Source organism: Chrysochloris asiatica, unplaced genomic scaffold (assembly GCF_000296735.1).
Source record: "Chrysochloris asiatica unplaced genomic scaffold, ChrAsi1.0 scaffold00271, whole genome shotgun sequence".
Taxonomy (NCBI): Eukaryota; Metazoa; Chordata; class Mammalia; order Afrosoricida; family Chrysochloridae; genus Chrysochloris; species Chrysochloris asiatica.
The window spans coordinates 753604-778099 of record NW_006408789.1 but is presented as its reverse complement, the minus strand read 5'-3'; the positions used below and the strand labels follow the sequence as shown (position 1 = coordinate 778099).

Genomic DNA, 24496 nt, shown 5'->3' with positions numbered 1-24496 from the left:
TGTCTTCCAGTCAGGGTTACACCTCAAAATGTTTGCCAAGTTCAGAGGAAGGTTACGAAGATGATTCTCAACATTAACTCCAGATTTAACAACATTCAGATACTGGTGTGCAACTGACTTTGGGTTCCACATCCTTCTTTGCAAAAAACAACTGACTCTATCCATGAACAACCTCCTTCTATGCCAGAAGAACTGATGGAACATTTTGATCAAAGATTCCATAGGAGAATTCTGACCAGAAGAGGGGAAATGTAAAACAGAATTTAAAATTCTCATGGGGACCAGAGAGGGTGAAAGATCCCCTAACACTATTGCTCTATGATAATCATTAAGCCTTAAACCAAGACTATCTCCCTCTGAAATCTTCTTAAAATCAAACAATTGTTTTTGCTGCTAAATACTGTCAGGTGTTTCCTACTCACAGTGATTGTATGAGCAGTTGATGTGTTTGAACCACTGACTTTTTGGTTCAAACTGACCCTGTGGTCCAGTGCTTATCCTACACAACCACACAAGGACTTCAAATAATAGTTTTGCTTAACTAGTAAAAAATGTCTATCTTGAGCTATCTACATGGGATGAAGTATCCAGGTACGCTCAAACGGACAATGGCAGCTTGAAAGATGAGGGGTAATGAGTTTATGTCACTGAGGGAGGAGCAACGCGGAAACGGAGGATGAGAATGGCCGTACAGCAATCAATGCCACTAAATGGTGAAGGTAGAAGCTGCTGAAGTGCTGTTTTATTGTGTATATTATCAACAACAACAAAATAAGTAAAGTTTAGTGGGGAAACCCTGACTTTTTAATCACTTGTTGTCAAGCGCTGTCGAGTCAGCTCTGAGCCATAGCAACCTTGTATAGGGTTTCTGAGGAGCGGTTGGGGAGCTTGAATGAACTGCCAATCTTGCAGCTCAAATGACTTTGCAGTCCAGCGCATTAATCCACAGTGCCACACCAGGACTCTTGGTTCGTAATTCAAACCGAGAAGGGAAAATGACAAAGGTCTAGATTTAATTTGTTGGTGGCTTTCTTGATGCATGAGGAACCCTGGCTTCTACTTCCTGGTTTTAACTCCATTGAAAAGCAAATCAACACTTTCACCTACTGCTATCAAGTCAATTCTAACTCAGTGACCCTATGGAGGGCTTTCCAAGGCTGTAAATCTTTATGGGATAGGGATAGTCTCATCGTTCTCTCATGGAGTGGCTGGTGGGTTTGAACTGCAAGCCTTGCAGCTAGTAGTCCAGTGCTTACCCTACAGGACCACCAGGGCTGGGTGAAGTTGCCTACAGTTAGAACTGAATTCCTAAAGGTGAATGTAGGTAATGACAGGAGGAACAGCTAACACAGATCAGCATTTCCTCCAACGTAGGTCATTTGGTCCATACAACAACTTGGTGACGTAGGTGTTGGTACCACACAGTCTTTTACAGAAGAAGCTGATGAGGTGTTTTTTATCTGCAGCATCAGGGCCAGGATTAGAAGTCCATTCTGCTGAACTCCAAAGTTTCTTCTCCTCACTAGAATATGTTACCTCTCCATCAAGTGTCCACTGTTTACAGAGCCTCAGAAGTCCCTCACCTTCCCTGAGCTTCCGCGTCTACCATAATAGACCACACCTCCATGAGCAATGGCAGAAGTGATGTTTCCAAGAGGGATTTGGTGTGGAGCAGTGGGTTAATGTGCTGGACAGCAAAGTCAGTTTCAACTGCAAGGCTGGCAGTTCAAGCTCACCAACTGCTCCTCAGAAACCCTATAAAGGTCCCTATGAGTAGGGACTGACTCGATGGCAGTTAACAACAACAACAACAAAGCATAAGTACAGATATTGTGCTTGCAGATACGAGAAATTACCTCCTTTAACTGTAATGGATCAAGGAATCAACAATGGGAAGATGATGTTCTTAAAATGCTCTGTGAGCATCTAAAGGTTTGAGAGGGAATGTTGCACCATATTTCAAGTTTAACTATATGAACTCCCACAAGGTAAACATCTTTGGATCAATGAGATTGCTGCATCTTATTCCATATTTTTTAATTATTATTTGGAGTCACTCAATAGCTGCCTCATCATCACAAACTGATTGTTCTTGAACTAGAAGGTAATCTGTTAAAAGAGATGCAAACTTGCTCCTCAGATAACCCATGACTGCTTAAAAACTCCGTTTTCTCTCGAGTTTAGCACAGACGCCCAAGTCAGAGGTCCTGCCAATTTCTTGCTTTAAATTCAGCTCTTATATGTGCCTAGACCCAACTCATGGTCTTTTCAAACATCTCATATGCACATGGTGGCTGGACAATGAAAAAGGAAAACAGAAGAAGAACTGAAGCCTTTGAATGGTGGGAGTGTTGAAGAACACAGACTACACCTTGGGTAGCCATGAGAAGGCATGAACAGATGGATCTTAGAAGAAATATGAGCACAAGCAGATGGCACCACAGGAACCAGGAACCAGGACAGTGAGATCTGACTTGCTTATTTTGGATGTGTCATCAAGAGACCACTTGCTAAAAAGGGCCAACATGTTGAGCAAAGTAGGTCAGTGAAGATAAGGGAAACCCCCAATGAGCTCAAAGACACCAACGATCATGAAGCTGTCATGGGACCATGCAACACTGCCTTCTGTTATACATAAGGTCGCCAACAGTTGAAGCCGACTCAACACTGACTACAGTAGCCCACTGGGAGTGGTCTGGCTTCCCAGCCTTTGTGAGGTGAGGCCTTGTTTTGTCTTGCTAGCATCCCCTTTCCACTTGGGTTTGAGACCATCTCCAGTGCACACCCACAACAATGCTGCCCTGAGCTCAAATGTATCTAGTGGTTTTCTTCTGTAACCTGAGACCAGGGTGGGCTTGAGCAGAAAGTAAGACACGAATCTTATACTAAACCCATTCTGGGTGGAACAAAGCCTGGGGAGGTAGCCGAAGGTTTATAAAACCCTAGGTTGAGTTGAGAAGCAAAGTAGGAAAATGACTTACTAGAAAACATTTGGGTTGAGCAATTCCATACCTTTCAAGCTGCCTAGCACCAAAGGGCCAGTTGGGGGAGAGGGGTGCAGAAGGGGAGTAAAGGGGCTTCAAAACTCTTACTTACGCCATGAAGTGTTATCAACATCGAAATTGCAAGAATTCAGGAAAAATAAAAGGAAGTTTGAGTTTTGTTGCTCATGGCACACCAACTAACCCAGGCACATCTCATTTTACTGTATTTTGCAGACACTAGTATGGCGCTGTAGGATAATCAATGAACTGCTAATCACAAGGTTAGAAGTTCAAGTCCACCAGCCGCTCCTTGGAAACCCAATACAGGGTTGCTATGAGTCAGAACCAACTTGACAGCACTCAACAACAACAAAAGCAACATTGGTGCCACTCTTCCAACAGCATGCCCTCAGTTCGTGTCTCTGCATCATACTTCTTAATAGACTACAGAATAGTGTAAAAGTGACTCTTCCATACACTGGGAAACTAAACAGTTCATGTGCTTCGCTTGATCGTGAGACTTGCCTGATCGAGGTGGGCTTCAATGGAACTCCTAAGATCTCCGAGGTATATGTGTGGTTTGTTGTTGTTGCTAAGTGCCATTGAGTCGATTCTGACCCATAGCAACCCTGTACAGGGTTTCCTAGGAGCAGCTGGTGAGCTTGAACCGCCGACCTTGCAGTTCCAACAGCTTTGTGTCTGGCGCATTAACCCACAGCGCCACACCAGGACTCCATATGTGTGGTTACAAGATGGTAAATGGCCTTATTCTATGTGAGATAGTTTTGCTGGTGAGAGGAACTGATAAATTAGGGAGATAATTCAAGTGAGCCAGAGTAGCCATCATTTCCTCATACACCGCCGTGTCCATGGAGCTGCTGACAGGTGGCTCACAGTGACTGGGTTCTAAGGGAGAGGAGTGTGCTAGCAGGCGGCAGGAATCCGGGCCTTCAGGCTAACTATCCAATATCGCACTGCTGTTCTACAGTTGAGTGGGATCACTGAATCACAGCGGTTCTGTGTAGGGTTTCTGAGGAGTGGCTGGTGGGTTTGAAGTACAGACCTTTCAGTCAGCACTCCAGTGCTTATCCTACAGCACCACACCAGGACAGGAGAACAGGCATTTTAGTAACATTAACTCCATGAAGAACGGGACTTCATAAAAAAGTAATAAAAATATCAGTAGACAGGAAGCAGATACATCTTAGGGGGAGCGTGCATCTGAGGCAGCTGAACTCGGCAGCATTTCTTCTCCTCATTGATCTTTTCTTCTGGGATGGTTTCCTGGTGAATCATTCACTAAAACACCCGCTTTAAAATTGTTCATGGCTCAGGCCCACAGCACCATCAGGGCCAGCCTGCACCTGACATGTCGATCACAGGGTTAAGTCTATTTGATGCTCACCCTTTCCAGCGTCAGAGAACTACTCAATTCAAATGTTTGTCCTTATGTTGAACCCAAGTCTCCTCACCGTGGTCTTTACAGATTTTGACCACTTCTGTGATAACTCAGAACATTCTAGTCCTTCTTTCATAAAATGACCTTTTAACATGACAAACTTCTCTTAAATTCCTCTTTCCATGGGCATTGCTGAGTGCCCACTGGGTCCCTCAGGTCCACCTCATTTGGTCTGGATTCTCGGCCCTCACCATCACTGTCATCCTCTCAGATGGGTCACTCTGTTGCTGCCCCTCACTGCCCTGCCATGCAGCGCTGAACTCTGAAGAACAGAGCATTCGTTACAGGTGCTCCCCCAGCTCTGCCCCTTTCTAGCTGTGGTCCACTTATTATCTATGTGGTTTAGTTTTCTTATGTGGAAAATGGGGCAACAACATTAGTCCTACTCAGCGGGAATGTTAAGATTAGAAAAACTGACATATGCAAAATGCCCTTAGTCATGGTGCCCAAGAAGTCCTTCATGAGTCAGAGTCCAGGTTATTGTCCTGCTCATGTAGATGGATAAAGGAGCTCTGGTAGCACAGTGCTTGCGAATCGGGCTGCAAGCCGCAAGGTCAGCAGTTCGATACTACCAGCTGTTCCGCAGGAGAAAGATGAGGCGTTCTGCTCCAGTAAAGATTTACAGCCTCGGAAATCCTGTACAGGGTCACTATGAGTCAGTTTTGACTCCATGGCACATAACAACAACAACAACAACAACATGTAGATGGATGCTGATCCCATCTGGACAGGAAAGGTGGTGAAGTGACTAACTGGTGAAGGGCGGAAAACGGAGCGCTCTAAGGATCATGGACTATCTAAGAGGACAACTCCTTCAGCCAGAACCAGAATCATGAGCGTCAGAATGGAAACAGCCAGACAGTCACCAGGAGACACAGTCTGAGAAAAGTGAGGTCCTGGGAAGTGCACATTTTCTGACTGAAGCTTCATCATCTACTAGGTTTGAAAATATACTATCTCAAGAAAACCACAGCAAAGGAGTAGGGTCGTTGCAGAGATGTTGCTGTTGTTAAGTGTTGTCAAGTTTGTTCCGACCCATAGAGACCCTTATATGGTTTCCGAGGAACCTCTGGCAAGTTTGAACCATGGACCTTGCAGTTCAAACCAGCCTTGAATTTCAGTGCATTAACCCACAGCGCCACAACAAGACTTCTTTAATGCAGGGATGGACAAGAAAAAGTCCTCCCATGACGTCACAATTCTTTTGGAAAGCCTACTCCGATGTCCAGAGGAGCTGTAGAAGCCTGACCTCCAAAGCCCTCCCCTCCCTCGTTGGGCCAGTGATTTGGAAACCAAGAGGCATCACCAAGGATGCAAGAGCTGAGGTCTTTCACCTTCAATATCCTTAGTTTTCTTATCTGTCAAATGAGGGAATAACATCATCGGTCCTTCCCAACAGAGATGATGTTAGGATTAAAGAAGTTAATATATGCAAAGCACCCGCAGACATGGGGTAACCCCAGAAGTGCAAGCTGTTACATGCAAGGTTACCACCACTCTGAGCAATGACCCAGCACATAGCTAGGGTTCAAGAAATGCCAGCCAGTGTCATTAATGACCAGTGTGGTTGTCACTCTTGTGGCATCTTACCTGGACGTCGTACAGGAACTGGAAACGACTTCTCTTGTTCGCAGCTTCTCTCACGGCCCGTGCCAAATCCACCGAGCCTTTCCCTCCGACCGACCAGTGGTAGCAGGGTACGGCATCAAAGGCCCCAGCCCGCTTTGCCAGCTCGCACACCAAGTCGATCTCGGCACGGGTGTCGGTCCTGGTGATGAAAATACTTGTGTTTTTGCATCTGTATTCATTTAGAGATGTTTTAAAAGAAAGACTAACTGTTTATGTAGCACTTCGCTCTCTAACACGGAATATATTTTCAACATCAAAAGTAGTTCCATCGTGTTTAAATAAATCAGTCTTAAAGAAAAGCAAAGGGGGTAAAACTCCTCTCAAATGAGGCAAAGATGTGAAGTTGTTAAGGGTTTTATTGAGAAGATTCAGTAACATATTCCTTTGATCCTCAATGGTCTTCAGACAGAAATGCTGGATGGAATTTTATAAAAGACAACCAAAGAAACCAAGGAGTGGTAAACCACTGGATTTCAATTCCCTCAAGAGCTCTCTTGCTAAAGTGAAATCAAACCAAAAAGTGTGGAGAGAGCCAAGCATTTCTGTATCCTTTTCCATGAAGTACACAGAGAGGCAGCTTCAGGACACACATCAAGAGGCCAGGGTGGCCCAGAAAGGAGACCGTTTGAAACAGGAGGGCTTTACTTACTTGAAGACGTTCAGAGCCACAACAACAGGAACCCCAAAGAGCTGAGCAATCTGAATTTGCTTCTGGAGGTTACAGCAGCCATCTGCCACCAGCTGAATGTTCTGTAGGAAAACTAGACTTGAGTGTACGCTCTCCCATGAACCAGCTACGTTCAATCGACGGGGTCACCCTGGAAAGTTCTGCTCCATCTTTTGCTTGTTATTGTCCCAGAACTAGTTGCCATCAAGTCAACTCTGACTCAGGTGAGCCTTGTGTGTTTCAGAGAACGGGGTCACTGTGGGGCTGGCAATAGCTAGTCTTTTCAGAAGAAGACTGCCAAGACTTCCTTCTGAGACATTTCGGAGTGGACCTGAGATTCCAACTTTTTAGTGAGCTGTTGAGTGTGTTAACCACTTTCACTACCCAGGGATCCCAGATGCTTTTAAGAAGAACGTGAATTACTTTCTACTCCAAGGAAGAAGGTTGCAGAGAGAGGAGGTTTATTTTGAAAACAATTTAGTGGGACAGATGTATCTGAAAGCAGTTACTTCTGCTGTGGACATATTCTGTAGGTTGGTGGACAGATGGCACTGGATGGTGATGTCACTCCGAGTCCTCCCAGCTCAACCCCTGGTGTCACCTGTAGGAGCTACCAGGGCGCAGGCACACCTTACTGAACTTTAGAACACTTTTCTTTGCGGCGTCTCACAGACACTGTGGTTTCCACAAATGGAAGGCTAGTGGCAAATCTATCCGTGCTCAACTTTACAACAGCTGGTACTCAGTGTCTCTGTGTCCCATTTGGAGAAGTCTCATAATATAGCAAACATTTTCGTGATGCTATCATTGCACACTTCACAGGTTACAGCCTAGTGTCAACATTACTTCTGTACACACCAGGGAACCAGACAACACGCATGACTTGCTTTATGGCAATACTGGCCTTACTGCAGAGGTCTGGGACGAAACCTGCAATATTGCCGAGGTATGTCTGTACTGCTGCCAGCAAATCACAGACTATTTATAGTAGAGGCAAGGAACTCAGGTAGGTCAAAGCCACCTGTGCAGTACAATGTGTCCCATGTTAAAGGACACATAAGTATACGCTTCAGCTCTCTCTGTCCTGCTCTCAGGGCCGGAAGACTGACCTGGGGAGGTCGAGAGCAGGAGATACAGGTTCAAGAGTTAAAGGAATGGGTTTTACCCACATCTCTGACCTCAGTGGTACAAATAGTCGGTCTTTATCTACCTATGAGCCTAAGTACTCCTGGTGTGGTGCTTAAAGGTAAGCACTGTCTAGCTAGCCACAACGTCAGTGGTTCAAACCCACCAAATGCTCCTTGGAAACCCTTTAGAGGGTAGCTAGTCATCAGAACCAACTCAATAGCACTTAACGACAACAATAACTAAGCTAAAGGTTGGTGGTTTGAACCTACTGAGCAGCACTACAGAAGAAAGGCCTGGTGATCAGCTTCCCTAAAGATCGAATGGATTCCAACTCATCGTGACTCTGTGTACTGCACAGCAAAACCGCTCCACAGGGTTTTCTTGGCTGTGATCTTTATAGAAGCTGACTGCCAAGCCTTTCTTCCATGAGACTGCTGGGTGGGTCAACCTTTAAGTGAATGTTGTTGTTGTTAAAGTGCCATTAAGTCAGTTCCAACTCATAGTGACCTTGTACAGGAGCAGCTGGTGGGTTTGAACTGCCGACCTTGTAGTTTGTGGTGCTGAACCTACAGTGCCACACCAGGAGTCCCTTTAAATGCATTATTGTTTGTGCTGTCGAGTCAGTTCTGACTCATAGCAACCCTGTGTAGGGTTTCTAGATAAGCACAAACCATGTGTCCACCCAGAGCCCTTCCAAAAACACCCTATGGAGCCCTGTTCTACTCTGTAACACATGGGGTCACCACGAATTTGGGTCAACTCAATGGGGACGATTTAGTTTTCTTTTTCCTTCTCAGTTCTGACCCGTTATTATTAGAGAAATCATTTCCAAGAGGCCACTTTGGCCAAGTGCTCATTTTCAAAATCAACTTCAAATACAAGCCAATAACGAACTGGACTCAAATGATTCTTTATAAATGCGTTTAACGAGGAATTCTTACCTCTTCTGTATATTCTTTCTTGAGAGGAACACCAGCAGTTACCTGAAATAAAGAAGAGACAAAATCTCATAAAAATGCTTGTCATGTCTGAAAAAGATCTATAAGAAACCGATCACCACATTGCTTTTAGGGACAGTAGCCCACACTTGGTGCTTTTAAACCAGTAGCTGCAAACCCAGTCCAAACAAGCTTTAAAAAATACTGGTATCTGGGCTCCACACCAGACCAATTAAATTAGGATTTTTAGGAGTGAACAAGGGGTCAGTAATACTTAAAACTCCCCAGGTGATTATAATTTGAGGCTATTGTATATAATTTTCAACTTTAGTTCTGTTGCCCTTTATCCTAACATAAAATGGACCTGATGCTCAATACCTGATTTATACACAGTGCACAATCAGACTGAGCCAATTAAAAATCATTCTAAAGCAATGGACATTCCTTTTTTCTGCTGAGTTTTTGAAACGATGCTATGGGGTTAGGGAATGGTTTGCAGATGAGAAAACTGAGTTTGAGAGCAGGTAGATGTTTGACCTAAGGTTACACATCAAATGAGGGGCAGAATGGGGATTTGAGTATTACTGGTTCTGAAATCCACCTTTTCACGTTGCTTCAGTGTGTAGTCTGCTGCTGATTTAGGTGAGAAACAACTGGGAACATTTGGATTCTCGGAGGACACAGTGGCTTTCTTTTGAGCAGCAGAGGCCCTGGGAAATCTAGAAATCCTTGGAAAGTAATTCACCTCTGGGACAGAATTGTTCTTTGATCGTGTGTAGGAACACAATAAAGTATTTTCAGAAGGGTATTTTCGGCAGTAGTATAGAATAAATCACTGAGTGGACAGAATTAACCAAAATGCTACTTTTTTTTTAAAGCAAAGCATTGCTGAGTTTGAACACATGCAAAGTTCTGCAGATTCCAAAATTTAGCAAAAGCAGGAAGAAATGGCTGTAAGCACGTACCAGAGAGAAGAGAGGATGAAACCCAAAGTTGGTTCTTTTAAAGACTAACACAATTACACACCACTGATAAGATTTAAACTAAGTTAGAAATGGGGGTGGTGGGAGCATATCTACAAATACCACAGCAATCACACATGTACCACAGAGATTATAGATGTGTTCTTATGTGCTTGATGGAATAAACAGTAAACTTCTATTAAAATGCATTTAAAAACACCTAAACCAATGAAGAACTATACCATTCCTTAGAAGCTATTTAAACTCTCCAAAGTGATTGAGGTTTAATGCCATTAAAAAATATCTATATATCTATATATAGATACATATTTTTAAAATATATATATATATATATATATATATATATATATATCTCCCAAAGACGCTATAGGAAATTTGAGCTGAATCTACAATACATATGGATGTGAATATGTCAATATCCAGTCAAGTACCCATGAATAAGAACAATTGGGGAGCGGATCCAACTTGCTCTCAATGTAACAAAAGCCCAGTTATGAGTATGCTGTTGTTAAATGGCATCGAGTCATTTCTGACTCAAAGTGGATCACTTAACAACATAGTGACTCACAGTGACGCAGTATAGGGTTTCCAAGGGGCGACGGTGGGTTTAAACCACCAACTTTACGATTAGCAATCTAGTACTTACCCTACAGTGCCACACTGCGACTCCCACCAAATGGTTATTGGTATATACAACATGAAATGAGAGCTGGCTATTGATCAGTCATAATGGGTTTAAAGACCTAACTGTGAAAGGTGTATCTTAGACATTTCAGAAAATATCTGAATCCAAATGCATAATAGAATATTAGTTCTTATATTACACTCAGAGTTGGAAGACAGGGTACGAATTTAAAATAATTGGGGTTACACTAGGCAAGTTCTGAGGTCAGAGGATTTTGTACCGCACAAGCTCTGGGGAAGAATATAGCTGGATAAACATACAAGACAACCATGGTTATTAGTGTAAAGATTTCAAAAGGAAGGAGGACTCATAATGGGTCAAAAACATGAGTACAGAGTTGTTACCAGCCAGAAGGAAAGACACACGGACAGACAATATGGCATATAGGATTAAGAAGATGAAAGTTCACTCATTATTCAATTATTGAAATGATTTCCTAGAGACATTCTATGCCAGGCACAAAGGCTATAAATATCAAAAGAGGAATGTCCTTAATGTCGAGAAACTTAAAGTTGAGTAGAGGAGAAAATAAAACTAGATGTTGAGGCAATACGGCTGAGAAGGCCTAACTGGAGCCCAGCAGCAGGATGCTTAGCTACACCAGGCTCCTGATCTCTGTCTTTCAGTCTCTTCTATCCATATCGGTACCTCCCCAGCCTGAGCCTCATACGGTTCTCACTGGTATGCAAAAAATTATAGTGAGAAGCCAGTGCTATAAAGCATGGCACATTAAGGAGAAACAAAATAGGATGATAATCCACATAGGAAATGTTTACAGGACTGAGTCCAGAAAACCTTGGACTGTGAAGACACCATGTGATTCTAAAAAAGCCACTTAAACCCTCTGCATTGAGCAAATGTACCTTTATGAAGACTAGGCCCATTCCAAAAGGAATGCCTCTTGATTTTCTGGGTGTCAGACAGGAAGAAAGAAGTTCAAATACGTCTTATATAAAGTCAGAAATCATCTCCTAACAATGTAAGTTGGTTCACAGCTTCAAAATCTAAAGAAAATTGAGTAGCTCAATGACAAGACCGTCAGTTCTCAATGAACTGTGACAAAAAAAAAAAAAAAAATTATCTTTGAAGAAGCCAAGAAGTGAGTATAGCAGCAGCTAGTATTAGAGAATTTCCTACCTTATTGTAACGCATGTTGTATCAATCTTATATTTGAAATGACAGTGATGTTTTTGGCTACTTGGGATTCCAGAAATAGTCACACTTTGTTAGCATTCAGTTCTGCCTGGGGGACAGAAGCTCGAGGCTCAGAGCCCAGCTCTGCTGGCCAGTAATGGTGCTCAAGTCCCCTACACCCATCAAATCTCAGTTTCTTCATCTGCAAAAGCCCCAAACTCACTGCTATCAAGTTGATTTCAACTCAGAATGACTTTATATAGGGTTTCCAAGACTGCACATTTTTACAAAAGTAGACAGTCTCATCTTTCTCGTGTGGAGTGGGTTTGAACCATGGACAATAAACTCTGGCTCTCCCAGGACAAAGAATTGCTAGGATGATTAAAAATAAAATCATGTTAAAAAGTGTTTCACCCTCTCCAAGACTGAAACTCAACGGGATCACACAAGCAGCCATATGAGCTTGTTGGGGACCATGTTGGTCTACTGGTGAGTGGAAGTGGGGGGAAAGGCAACAATGAAGATATGGACTGAGTCTGAATACGCTCCATAGACTCCCATTGACCTGGAGATAAGAGAGAGAAGAGGAAGGGCTGGTTGGTCTGAAGCGTGGTGAGATCTGGGGTCTCCTGAGCCCATGGACAAGGACACAGCCAAAGAGGGCTAGAGCTGAGAGCAAAGTGTCCAGCTGATATGAAGTGAGGGGAGACACAAAGGAACACCCAAACTTGCAGATAGTACCCATTTGACCTAGCTTCGATGGCTTGAAGATCGCAACTTGACTAAAAAAAGATTTAAAAATTTGATACAGGAAACAAGTATAAATTGCTACGATTTGATGAACTTGACCTACACTTATGTAGTAGCTGAAAATACCAACTGAGAAGGAAGAAGTCTTCATCCTACCCCCTCTGTATGCAGCGGTGATAGGGATGGACAACGTAAGCATTGGCTACCTAAAATAGCGGGTTATAAAGGCACAAAGTGACTAGCTTACAAGTTTTCAAGAGGGAGTTTATTTTCAGAGTGTGTGGGGGAAGATAGAATCCTCACTGAATAGTTTTCATTTTGTCTAGGTAGGTCTGGTGAAATGAGATGGGGATTAGATTCTTACGATTCAACAGTGAGGAGTTGTTATCATGATGAATTGCTATAATCTCAACTGTAAACGTAGAAATTCTGCAACAAAAAAGGGGGAGTAATTAATCTTATAGTCCAGGAACAGAGGACTCTAGGACCATCAAGGAAGAAGAATATGAGCAGAATGTGGAACCCTATCCAGAGAAGCAGAGATAAAGACATGGAGAGACAGAGCAGCTGAGGACTCTAGAATCAAGGAAAGAGAAACATTGTGTGCTGGTGGCCAGAGCCAGGCTTATAGAATGTGCCCTTTGGTTGTTTAAATGATTATAGATTCCTGAGTATTTCTGTGTACATATCCCCCTGCTCCCCTCCAAAAAAAAAAAAAAAAAAGCAAACAAACAAAAAAACCCCAGGGGGAATGTTAGCAAATACTGTTGAATGATTATGCACTGAGAGAATTGTAATTATTGCAATGAAACGATGAGTGTAAAACCAATGGTCTCCCACATAAACTATCACTCAATTCACAATAAAAACTTTAAAAAAAAAGTGTTTCCCATGGCAAACCTGAGATTCATTCTTAAAAACCAAAACAAAAATCATCCCTTGTCTCCAAAAGGTTGTCGAGTTCATTTCGACTCACGGCGACCCATGTGTGTTAGAATAGAGCTGTGGGCCAGAGGGTTCTCAGAAGCAGATCGCCAAGACTTTTTCCTAGTCTTTGTTTGAAAAGCTGCTCAGCATCATAGTAACATGGAAGCCTCTACTGACAGACTTCCAGGAAGACTGTGAAAGAGGCCCCAAATCTAGGTGCTTTGCATAGGTGATACTTCTGCCCAGGTGTAAGGCAAATTCCATTGTGTTCAGACCAAGGAAATATGAGGCATCTGCTCTGATTCAGAGAAGATGAGGAGAGGAGAGACAGCCCTGCAGTCCCTCTCTGAAAGAACGGTCTTGCCCCAGCTGCTCCTAGCCAGGGAAGGTAAGTAAAACCATTTTTACAAAATGCTTATGTAGGCTAACTCCAGAAGAGGACTTACACCGAGTAACTGATAAATGACATACAGTTACAATTGTATGACGAATGGTTACTGTTACCCTACAATTCTCTCTATAAAAGTCCTTTTCATTTTCTTTGGAGCAATTTGCGATTTAAAAAATATTGCAGTTTTAATATTCCTTCAAACAATATCTTTACTTTTATTTTCACAGAGTATGTGCTTGCGCTCTTTGACAACTTACACTTCCAATAGTCAATCATGCCACCTAGGGACTCTGCTCTCTATTCTAATTGTGGAGTAATCATTGATTACAGGGCCTCTACGCTGTGGGTGAATGTGCTGAACTGCAAAGTCGATTTGAACCGCAAGGTCGGTAGCACAAGCTTACCAGCTGCTCCTCGGAAACTCTATTCAGGGTTGCTATGGGTCGGAATTGACTTGACGGCATTTAACATGCACACACTATATCAATTAAAAGATCAGGCGTTGTGGTTTGTCAGGAACATGACGATAAAAAAACTTCAAATTATTTTCTTTCTGAATGAATAATCAGTATAAAATTTCTTATTTTCTATTTGGAATTCTTAAAAAGAAAAAACTGCCAAAACAAACATGAACTCCTCACATCATTTTATGGAAAAGGAAAACATTTCCTTTCAGATGTCTAAATTCTTTATATAGTAAGATTGGTAAATATCAAAACTTTTAAAACCTCAGACATCAAAGGAATCATTCTAAGCCTCCTGATCAGAAACAAGAGCCTCTTGTCCCCTTTTACCATGTGATTAGAAAATGTTGCCTTGAGTTTCAGATAAGAATCTTAAAATGCAAAGTACCTACACTATGCACTTTCTCAAAATACTGCTTAGAAAATCGCTACATGGGTGTTACTATTTACTTGAACTTATTCAGTTCTAAGTGTTTTACTATGATGATTTGTAGAAGTTTTGCAGAGGAGAAACTCTAGAGACCTGAAATTACTCAGCAGGCATGAAGGTTCAGGTGCTCCATCCTGTTTTGTTTTTGTTATGACTTTATTAGGAAGGAAGAATTGCGGACTTACACTTGGCCCACCTCCATGCATCTTCAGAGCCCGCACCGTCGCCACCAACACAACCACGTTGGGTACCAAACCGGAAGCTCGGCACTTGATGTTGAAGAACTTCTCCATTCCAATATCAGCACCAAAACCAGCTTCAGTTACTGTGGAGAATCAAGTTGGAAATGTGTTATTACCTTGTGATGACAACAGTAGGCTTTAGCAATCATTGTTAAGGTTCAAGTTCAATGAACAGCTAAAAATTCACCATGATTTAGAGGTTACCACACACCACTGCATCTTGTTCATACTTAGAGGCAAAGCAACTTCTCCATTGTCATAGAAAACACTCTATTCCGTGCGTTGCTAGAGTCCCTGGAGTTGCCCCTGACTCATGGCAAAGCCAAGTACAACAGAAGGAAACACTAGCTAGTCACGTGCCTGTCCCATGATCAGATCATTGTGACTCGTAGAGTTTTCACTGATTTTTGGAAGTAGACTGCCAGGCCATTCTTCCATAGTACTGCATCATACCCGTATGGGAGTTTCCAGTGATGGGCGGTACCTGTGCACAAGGTGCTTTGGATGGGAATCCAACCAGGCGAGCTTCCCACCCACTGAACCACCATTGTCCTCTCTCCTCTTCATGACATTTCCTAAAGCGATGGTTCTCTATTCTGCTTCCCAAAGTCATGCTCAGAGAATCCACTGAAAGTATCAAGGCTCTTCAGGAAGCATTTCTTAACACAGATGACACAGGGGGTGCCGATGTATCATTACTAAAGACGATCCTTTACTACTCTTTATAATATATGGAAAGCCATTTATTTTGGAGTCCTGATGTGGCACTGTGGGTTAATGTGCTGGACTGCAAAGTCGGTTTGATCTGCAAGGTCAGTGGTTCAAGCTCACAAGCCACTCCTCGGGAACCCTATACCACGTTGCTATGGGTCGCAATCGACTCAACGACTCAATGGCATTTAACAACAACACGTAATTTCTGATGATTGGAAAAATCCAAATTAGTTGATTAACATAAGGATCATCAAGCTTGCTATAAAATAATGTTGTTGTTAAGTTTCATTGAGTCAGGTCTGACTCAGAGTAATCCTGTGTGAGTTTTCCAAGAAGTGGCTGGTGGGACGGTTAGCAGTCCTGTGCTTATGCTACAGTGCCAACCAGGACTCCTGATATGACACTTGTTGTTAAGTGCCTTCAAGTTGCTTCCACTTCATAATGACTCTGTATAGTGCGCTCCTGTAATAAGAGTATCCTTAGCTCAACCCTACCTCTCCCTAACTCTACAGTAACATGTGAAAAATGTTACTGTAGCAAGCGAGTAGGTTTTGTTAGGTTCCAAGTCATAGCAACACACTGTGTGACATGCTAGAACTGGCCATAGCGTTTCCTAGAGTGTAATCTTTACGAATTCTGCAGCCCATATACAGACCAAGAGGCAGTCATCCAAACAGAACAACGTCCACGGCAGCAGATTTGCAAAACACTTTTTTTTTTGACTGATACTTATTGTGTGTGTCCTGGTGTGGCGCTGTGGGCTAATGCACTAGAGAGTAAAGCCGTTTGAACTGCAAGGTCAGTGGTTCAAACTCTCCAGCTGCTCCTCGGAAACCCTATACAAGGCCGCTATGGGTCGGAACCGACTCGATGGCACTTAACAACAACAACATCTTATTGTGTGGCTGAAAATCAGGAAAGGCGTGCTTCCGGGTTGCTACAGGTTGCATCAATCTGTATGCTAAGCAAATAACCCAACTAGCTGGATTATATGAAGAAGAACACAGCATCAGGATTGGAGGAAGACTCATTAGCTATCTGTCATATGCAGATGACATAATCTTGCTTGCTAGAGTGTAGAGGACTCGAAGCACTTACTGATGAATGTCAAAGACTACAGCCTTCAGCAGGGATTACATGTCAATAATGAAGAAAATAAAAACCCTCACAACTGGATCAGTAAACTGGATGATGACAAACAGAAAAGACGGAAGTTGTCAAGGATTTCATTTCACTCGAATTCTCCACAAACACCCAAGAAAGCAGCAGTCAGAAAAAGTACAAACAAAAATCTCCTTAAAGTGTTAAAAAGCAAAGATGTCACTTTGAGGACTCAACGACACTTGAGCCAAGCCATGTGGGTTTTTTCTATTGCCTCCTATGCATGTGAGAGCTGGACAATGAATAAGGAAAGTAAAGGAGTCCTAGTGTTGTGCTGTGGGTTAATGTGCTGGACTGCAAAGTCCGTTTGAACCGAAAGGTTGGTGGTTCAAGCTCAGCAGCTACTCCTTGGAAACTCTATGGTCGCTGTGGGTTTGAACCAACTTGGCAGCACTTCCCAACAACAGCAAAGAAGAACTAATGCCTTTGAATTCTGGTGTTGGCAAAGAATATTGAATATATCATGAACTGAACTAAGAATAAACACATCTGTCTTGGAAAAAGTACAGCCAAAATGCTCTTCAGAAGGGAGGGTGGCAAGACGTTGTCTCACCTACTTCGGACATGTTATCAGGAGGGACCAGTCCTTGGAAAAGGACATCATGCTTGCTAGAGTAGAGGTCAGCAAAAAAGAGGACCCTCAGTGAGTTGTTGTGACACAGTGACAACAACAATGGACTATGGCAGCAACACTGATGAGGATGGCACAAGACTGGGCAATGTTTTGGAACTGACTCGATGGCATATAACAACAACAATGATCTTTAAGGAACCTGATCACCAGGTCTTTCTTCCACGGAGCTACTGGGTAGGGGCTACTGGTTAGCAGTCAAGTTCTTAACCGTTGCTGCACCAGGGTCCTGAGTAGAGAGAATATCTAACATTACCTCCCAAAATGCTGTTTCAGGCACTGGGGCAGTAAGCACCATAATTCTGTGCAAACAAAGAGTTCTAGGACATTGTTACTCAGCGTTTGATTCCCTGGACCAAAAGCATCCATACGACCTGGGAGTTTGGAATTGTGGTCCCCACCCAGACCTGCTGGAACAGAATCCACATTTTAACAACATTCCCCAAGTGAGTTGAAGGCTTATTATAATTTGAGCAACACAGTTGCTCCAGGAAAACCACCACAACAAAAAAAAACTATGAAATAAATATTTACAACATACATGCTTTATACCAGCAGTATAATCAAGGCTAAGGAGCTCTGGTAGTGTAGTGGTTACAAATCAGGCTGCTAATCTCACGGTCAAAACTACCAGCTGTACTGTGGGAGAAAGATGAATCTTTCTGCTCCAGTAAAGATTAACAGCCTCGGAAACCCTGTACAGGGTCACTATGAGTTGGAACCGACTCTACAGCACATAATCAAGGTTATAATTTATGTAAAGATAGTAACTGTAGTACAAAAAAAACAAAATTACTAATATCTAGAGAGAGAGAAAAACAAAAACATTTAAACTAAAAAAAAAAAAAAACAAGAATAAATTTATCCCTGGCGTTCAATGAATATACACATTGAAACAAGAAAAAAGGTAAAACTTCACATCTGTCAAACCCTGAATATATCAATCAGTTGCCCTGGTTACTATTTCCTTTTAGAACTTCATATGCTTTTTATAATTTCAGGGGGAATTTTGCAGTCTGCTCCTTTCCTTTAAGATGGTCACAGCATTTTCTCCCTGTGTAGCTCAATTCACAATTTATAGTGCTAACTGACACAAGACAAGAATTATGATGATAAGCTTGTAATTTTGCTTATTTTATGTACCAAGATTTAGAAAACTGCTCTCCCTATTATTGAATATTTGGTTTGTTTCCAATATAAATAATGTGTTGCATTGGAAGTATCTGTGCATACGATCTTTAACCTCTTTCAGATTACGTTCTTAGAATCAATTCCCAAGAGTGAGGTTATAAAGCCAGGGAGTATGAAAAAGTTTTAAGACTGCTGATATGCTTCGCACAAATTAAAAAATATTTACTTCTATAAAAATACTCAATTTGAAGTGAATACAGCTACAAGCCATATGAGCCTTTATTCTATTTTTTGAGTAAACTATATAGTATGCACAACTTACTCTTTATACAGTACTGGGGACAAGTCTATTGATTTCATTGTTGTTGTCATTGTTGTTGTTGTTGTTGTTGTTGTTAAGTGCCATTGAGTCCATTCCAACTGACAGTGACCCTGTACAGGGTTTCCGAGGCTGTAAATCTTTATGGGAGCAGAAAGCCTCATCTTTCTCTCATGGAACAGCTGGTAGTTTTGAACCGCTGACCTTGTGGTTTGCAGTCAGATTCGTAACCAGAGTTCATTGTTGTTCTCATTAGGTGCTGTCAAGTCAACTCCAACTCATGTGACAATGTAGAACTGCCCCATGTCGTTGGTTTTCTGGCTGTAATCTTTATAGGGGCACAGTGCCAGGTCTTGTCTTCTGCAGAACAACTGGGTAGGTTCCAATTGCCAGCCTTTTGGGTAGCTGCCATGCCGTGCTGTGGAGTCAATTCTGACTCATAGCAGCCCTGTATAGGGTTGCCGAGGAGCAGCAAATGGTATGTCATTAAATGTTTGACCAAATATAGCAGGCTAATTTTTAAGTTGATAATTTTGTATGGCCCGTGAATGATATTATAAATTTTAGCAGAAAAAAGGTTCGTAATCCTGCTGTATAAGGTTTCCGAGGCTGTAAATCTTTACAGGAGCAGAAAGCCTCATCTTTTTCCCACGGAGCAATTGGTGAATTCAAACTACTAAACTTGTGGTTAGCAGCCCAGCTTGTCATTCACTATGCTCCAAGGGTTCCTGAAGGCACAAAGTAAGAAAGAAATCCATCCATCCATCTACCCATCCATCCATCCATCCATCGGAGCCAAGTAAAAGAGAGCAGTAGGCAGAAAGTTATAAAACACTTGATCACAAGTATATTAATAGACACGTTTCTTTTCTAATCCTTTAATTTCTTTTAATTCTTTAATTTGAAAGTTCACATTCACTCCCTTCCTTGCCCCTCACCTGTCACTATGTTCTCCTATGTGCTCACTATTATTTGAAAGAAATAGTACAAGTTCCTTAACATAAAATTGGAGGCTTTCATGATATATACCTCAAGTTTACATCCCTGAGTTTCAGGTTTCATGCATTAGCAATAGCCTGGAGACAGAGACAGAGATACAGACACACAGACACACACAATGCTACTTGTCATCTTCACGTCTTTTCTACAATCTGTATATTTCCTCTTTCCCCTCTCTGGTTAACCCATTGTCCAAGCCTCAGTTCCGAGAACCCATTTCCTGAAGGCTCATCCTGAGCTCCTACCTAGAATTAGCTGCCCCTCTATCCCACCCAGTCACCTGGGGGTTCTCCCTCATGGATCCCATGCACTGCCCTCAGCTCCCACTTTGAAAACAACAAGGTCTTTCTTTGTCATCTTTGTATCCCAGGAATTGGCACCGTACCTTGCATATGTTCCTGTTAAGTGCTGACGAGTTAGTTCCTACTCATAGCGACCCTGTATAGAATTTCCACGGAGCAGCTAGTGTGTTTGAACCACCAACTTTGCCGTTCAAACTGATGTTGTGGTTGAATGTTTATCCTACAGCACCACATGGGGCAAAATACAAGTGAGTAAATTAATAGGACTCTGAAAAAATTAGCAGAATGGGATTATGGGGCAACAATGAAGTAAATGCCATAATTCAAGTAATGGAGACAAACAAGAGAATATTCCTTGCTATCATACATCTTTATTTTTCTTAAAATATCAAAACAATTTTAATCAAGGGTATGTCATATCTGATAAAGACAAACGGTCTCAAATGTCTACCCAGACTAGTTACACTGAATTTCCTACTCTATGAGGCTGGTGAGAGGGTCAGCAGTAACGGGGAGAACTTGAGTTGGGGAAGGAAACAGGATGCAGTAGACAAGGTTCTGGGTCTGTGGCTGCCAAATGCAAAGGAAATTTACAGGCAAAAAAGTGGGAAGAAAACAGAAGAAAGGGCCAAATTCTCCTACTTTGGAAACAGTTCTGAAACACTGCATGTAATCACTTTTATGTCATTACTTGTTTTCATCTACCAGGCTGCCAAAGAAAGCCATGAACACAGAAAAGATACACTGACATGAAATCAGATTGCAAACGCAGCACTTCCTAAGCGTCATCAGTAACTATGACATTAGAAGTTGACACCGTGGTTTGTTTGATTGTGTGCCTTACCGCCTTCCAACCCCCAAACCAAACCTGCATCCATCAGTCAATGCTGATTTACAGTAACAGCACAGGACAAAGGAGAACTACTGGCCCGTAAGCTTTCCAAGGCTATCATCTTTACAAGAGTGGACTGACACATCTTTTTCCTGAGGAGTGGCTTGTGAGTTTGAACTGCTGACCTTTCTAGTTAGCAGTTGGGTGCTCAACCACTGTGCCACTAGGGCTCCCTTTACCACCTGAAACCAAACCCAACTCATTGCCATGAAGTCAATTCCAGCTCATCAAAACCTTACAGGACAGGCTAGAAGTGTTCCACAGGGTTCCCAAAACTGTAAACCTCAACCGGAGCACACTGCTTCATCTTTCTCACTGAGCAGCTGGTGGATTTGAACCATCAACCTTTCAGTTTGCAGGCCAACAACTTAACCCACTGTACCACCTCCATGAGCATGATATTAAGAATTGAGAAGGTGTGAGAAGAGAACAAAACATTTTTCATGGATGGGCCATTTCTTGTCCACTACTTGGCAAATGCCAACAATATAAAACCTGTAAACTAAGTTTCTTTGTGGTTGTAAATAAGTTGTAAATATTTGGTGTTCTTATACCTATGGTATTTTCCATCTCCTCATGTGCATGTGAAACTTAGACAATGAATAATGAAGACTGTAGAAGAACTGATGCAATTGAGTTACGGCATTGGAGAAGAATATTAAAAGTGCCATGGTCTGCGAGAATAGCAAAACAGATCTGTGTTGGAAGAAGTGCAGTCAGAATGCTCCTGAGAAGCCAGGAGAGTGAGACTTTGCCTCTCATATTTTAGAGCGAGCAGTCCCTAGAGAAGGACATGCTTGAAAAAATGGAGGGTCAGCAAAAAAGAGGAAGACTCCCAAAGTGATGGGTTCAAACGTAGTAAGTTTGAGGCTGGCACAGAATGTGGCAGTGTTTTGTACTATTGTGTGTAGGGTCACGATGAGTCAGAACAACCACATTTGGTGTTCTTAGCAATTTTAAGAGCAAGGAATTATTTATTGCTAAATTTCATACATATTTGTTGTCAGGTCACAAAACAAGTCCATTTACTCTGATTTCAGTTTCCTGAAGGTCACAGAATGGGGGCTTCTAAGGACTGCGCATTAAATGTTTCCACATGTCACAACAAATGTTTGTCTTGGCAATCCAGCTCTCTCCTTTTGTGTGATCAGTTATTCAACTTACAATATGAATGAAAACAGGAAACACTGGCTGACATTCTTCTGTATGCACAGCAGGTATTAGAGAGTGATTTTTGTAGCATGGCTTGATTTAAACTTCAAACCCCGTATCAGTTCAGAAAGGAGCAGGCTGGACAAATCCTGTTAGTAACCTGCACTACAAACACAGCTCTGGGTTCAGTTTCAGAGTGAAAACCATTTGGAAAACCAAGCAATTGGGCACCCACAGTTGTTACAAAAATAAACCAGAAACAACCATAATAAATTCTTGTGTTATTGTTGTGTGCCATTGAGTTGGTTTCAACTCATAATCACGTTGTATATGATTTTCAAGAGCGGCTGGTGGGTTTGAAATGAAGGCTTCCTGGTATTACAAAGTGAGCTACTAACCATATGGCCAGCAGTTCAAATTTATCAATCACTCTGCGAGAGAAAGATGAGACTTTCTGTTCCCATAACGATTTACAGCCTCAGAAACCCTACACAAGGGTCACTATGATTCTAGACCAATTCAACGATACTTAACAACAGTTGTTATGCGCCCCATTGTGGCGCTTCAGGTAAACAATGGACTGCTAACCACAGTATCAGCAGTCCAAACCCACCAACTGCTCCTCAGAAACCCTACACAGGGTAGCTATGATTAGGAACTGACTTAGAGGTTACTAGTCCAGTGCTTACCCTACAGTACCACACCAGGATTCCATAACAAACTATAGCAACAAATACCCCTACCAGCATACATGATATCTATGAAATATTCTTAAATGACAAAGAAATGATTTTTACATTCAAATTATTCTAACACTTTCCCAATTCATCATACATAAGGAAGACTATTGCAGGATTAGAATTCAGATTTTAAGTAATCATCTATCGGAGTAGCTGCATATTAAAATAGAGACAACACAGGGAGGTTCTAAATACTCTAGGACTGTGAGGAATTCGCATGCATAGCTGTAATCTGTCCTGGCTCCACTACACTTGTTAGCTTCTTTCTTGAGGTAATGACACGGAGCCAATCAACGAACTCGATGGCAACCATCAACACTACCTTGCCAGCCTCCTAAGCAATCAATGATGCTTCAACATCTTCATTTACACAGCAGCCAGGACATTTTTTTTGAAAGTACGATATTTTAATACACCACTTTTGATCAAAGACAGAACAACTAGAAAGAAACTCAACAGACACAGAAGAACTAAACAACACAACCAACTTGACATAGACATAAAGCCAGCACTCAACCCAACAGCACATTTCTTTTCTAATGGACATGAAACATTCTCCAGAATAGACCACGTCTTAGGCCACAAAGCAAACCTCAATAAATTTCAAAACATCACAATTATGTTTTTGTTTGTTTTTTAATGTTTTGTTGTGAATTATGTGATAGTTTACATGGGAGAACATTAGCTGTACATTCATCCTATCATATATCATTTCATTGCCATGGTTACAATCCCCTCCTTGCATCATCAACCAACCAAGCCTGCCCACCCTCCCCACCCAAGTCGTCAGCACACAACCCCTCTCCCTCTCTGAGTCTAAAGGCCCCAGCTGCACCATTTCTCCATGTCATCATCTCTGCCTCCATCTCTGGCATCACTGCCTCTCTGGGTAGGGTCCCGCTCTCCATTCTTCTCCCTTCATGGTCCCAGGGACCTCCACTCCTAGACTGCAAAGTCAATCACTCCCCTCCTTGCTACAAAACATCTACCTTTACATTTCCAACCCTCACAATCAGTCCTGATAACAATTATTCACCACTGTATCACAAGAGACCCATCTGCATTTCCTGTCATCAGCTCCGCCTAGACAGATTGAATACTACTCAGTGGAGATTCTACCTTCCTCCACGCCCTCTGGATCTAGGTTTCCTCTTGTAAGCTTCTTGCCTTTATAGCCCCACTCCCCATTTTGGGTAGCCAATGTCCAAGTTACCCATTCCTGTCTACTCTGTGTATGGAGGGGGTGGGAATGATCCTTGCTGTAAAGATTTGTTCCCTCTTTTGCGTTACTGCACCCATAGGTGTAGGTCAAGTTCATCAAATTGTATCAGATTTACTCTTTTTTTTCCTCTTCTTTCTTCCTCTAGTTGAGCTCTGATCATCCAGTCATTGAAGCCAGGTCAAGTGAGTATAATCTGCAAGTGTGGATGTTCTTATGCATATGCCCTCCCTTCATATCAGCTGGACGCTTCACTCTCCACTCTAGTCCTCTGTGACTATGTCACCGACTCTGGGCCCAAGAGTCCACAGGTCTTACCACACTGCTGGCCAACCATTTCAAGAGATACCATATGAACAAGAGCCAATGATACTCAGAGAGGAAGTCCAAAGTGCATTGAAAGAAGTGGCAAAGAACAAGGCACC

General features: G+C 42.3%; 1 protein-coding gene across 1 annotated transcript in view; it reads right to left on the bottom strand.

Moving 5' to 3' along the window:
• The window catches only part of MTHFD1L (methylenetetrahydrofolate dehydrogenase (NADP+ dependent) 1-like), a 241094-nt gene that overhangs the window by 83084 nt on the left and 133514 nt on the right, over nucleotides 1-24496 (bottom strand). The window contains exons 21-24 of the mRNA XM_006874349.1: nucleotides 14755-14894; nucleotides 8809-8850; nucleotides 6722-6822; nucleotides 6034-6211 (exon numbers count right to left, since the gene is read on the bottom strand). Of these exons, the coding sequence (XP_006874411.1) occupies nucleotides 6034-6211; nucleotides 6722-6822; nucleotides 8809-8850; nucleotides 14755-14894 (461 nt within the window). The remainder of the gene's footprint in view (nucleotides 1-6033; nucleotides 6212-6721; nucleotides 6823-8808; nucleotides 8851-14754; nucleotides 14895-24496) is intronic.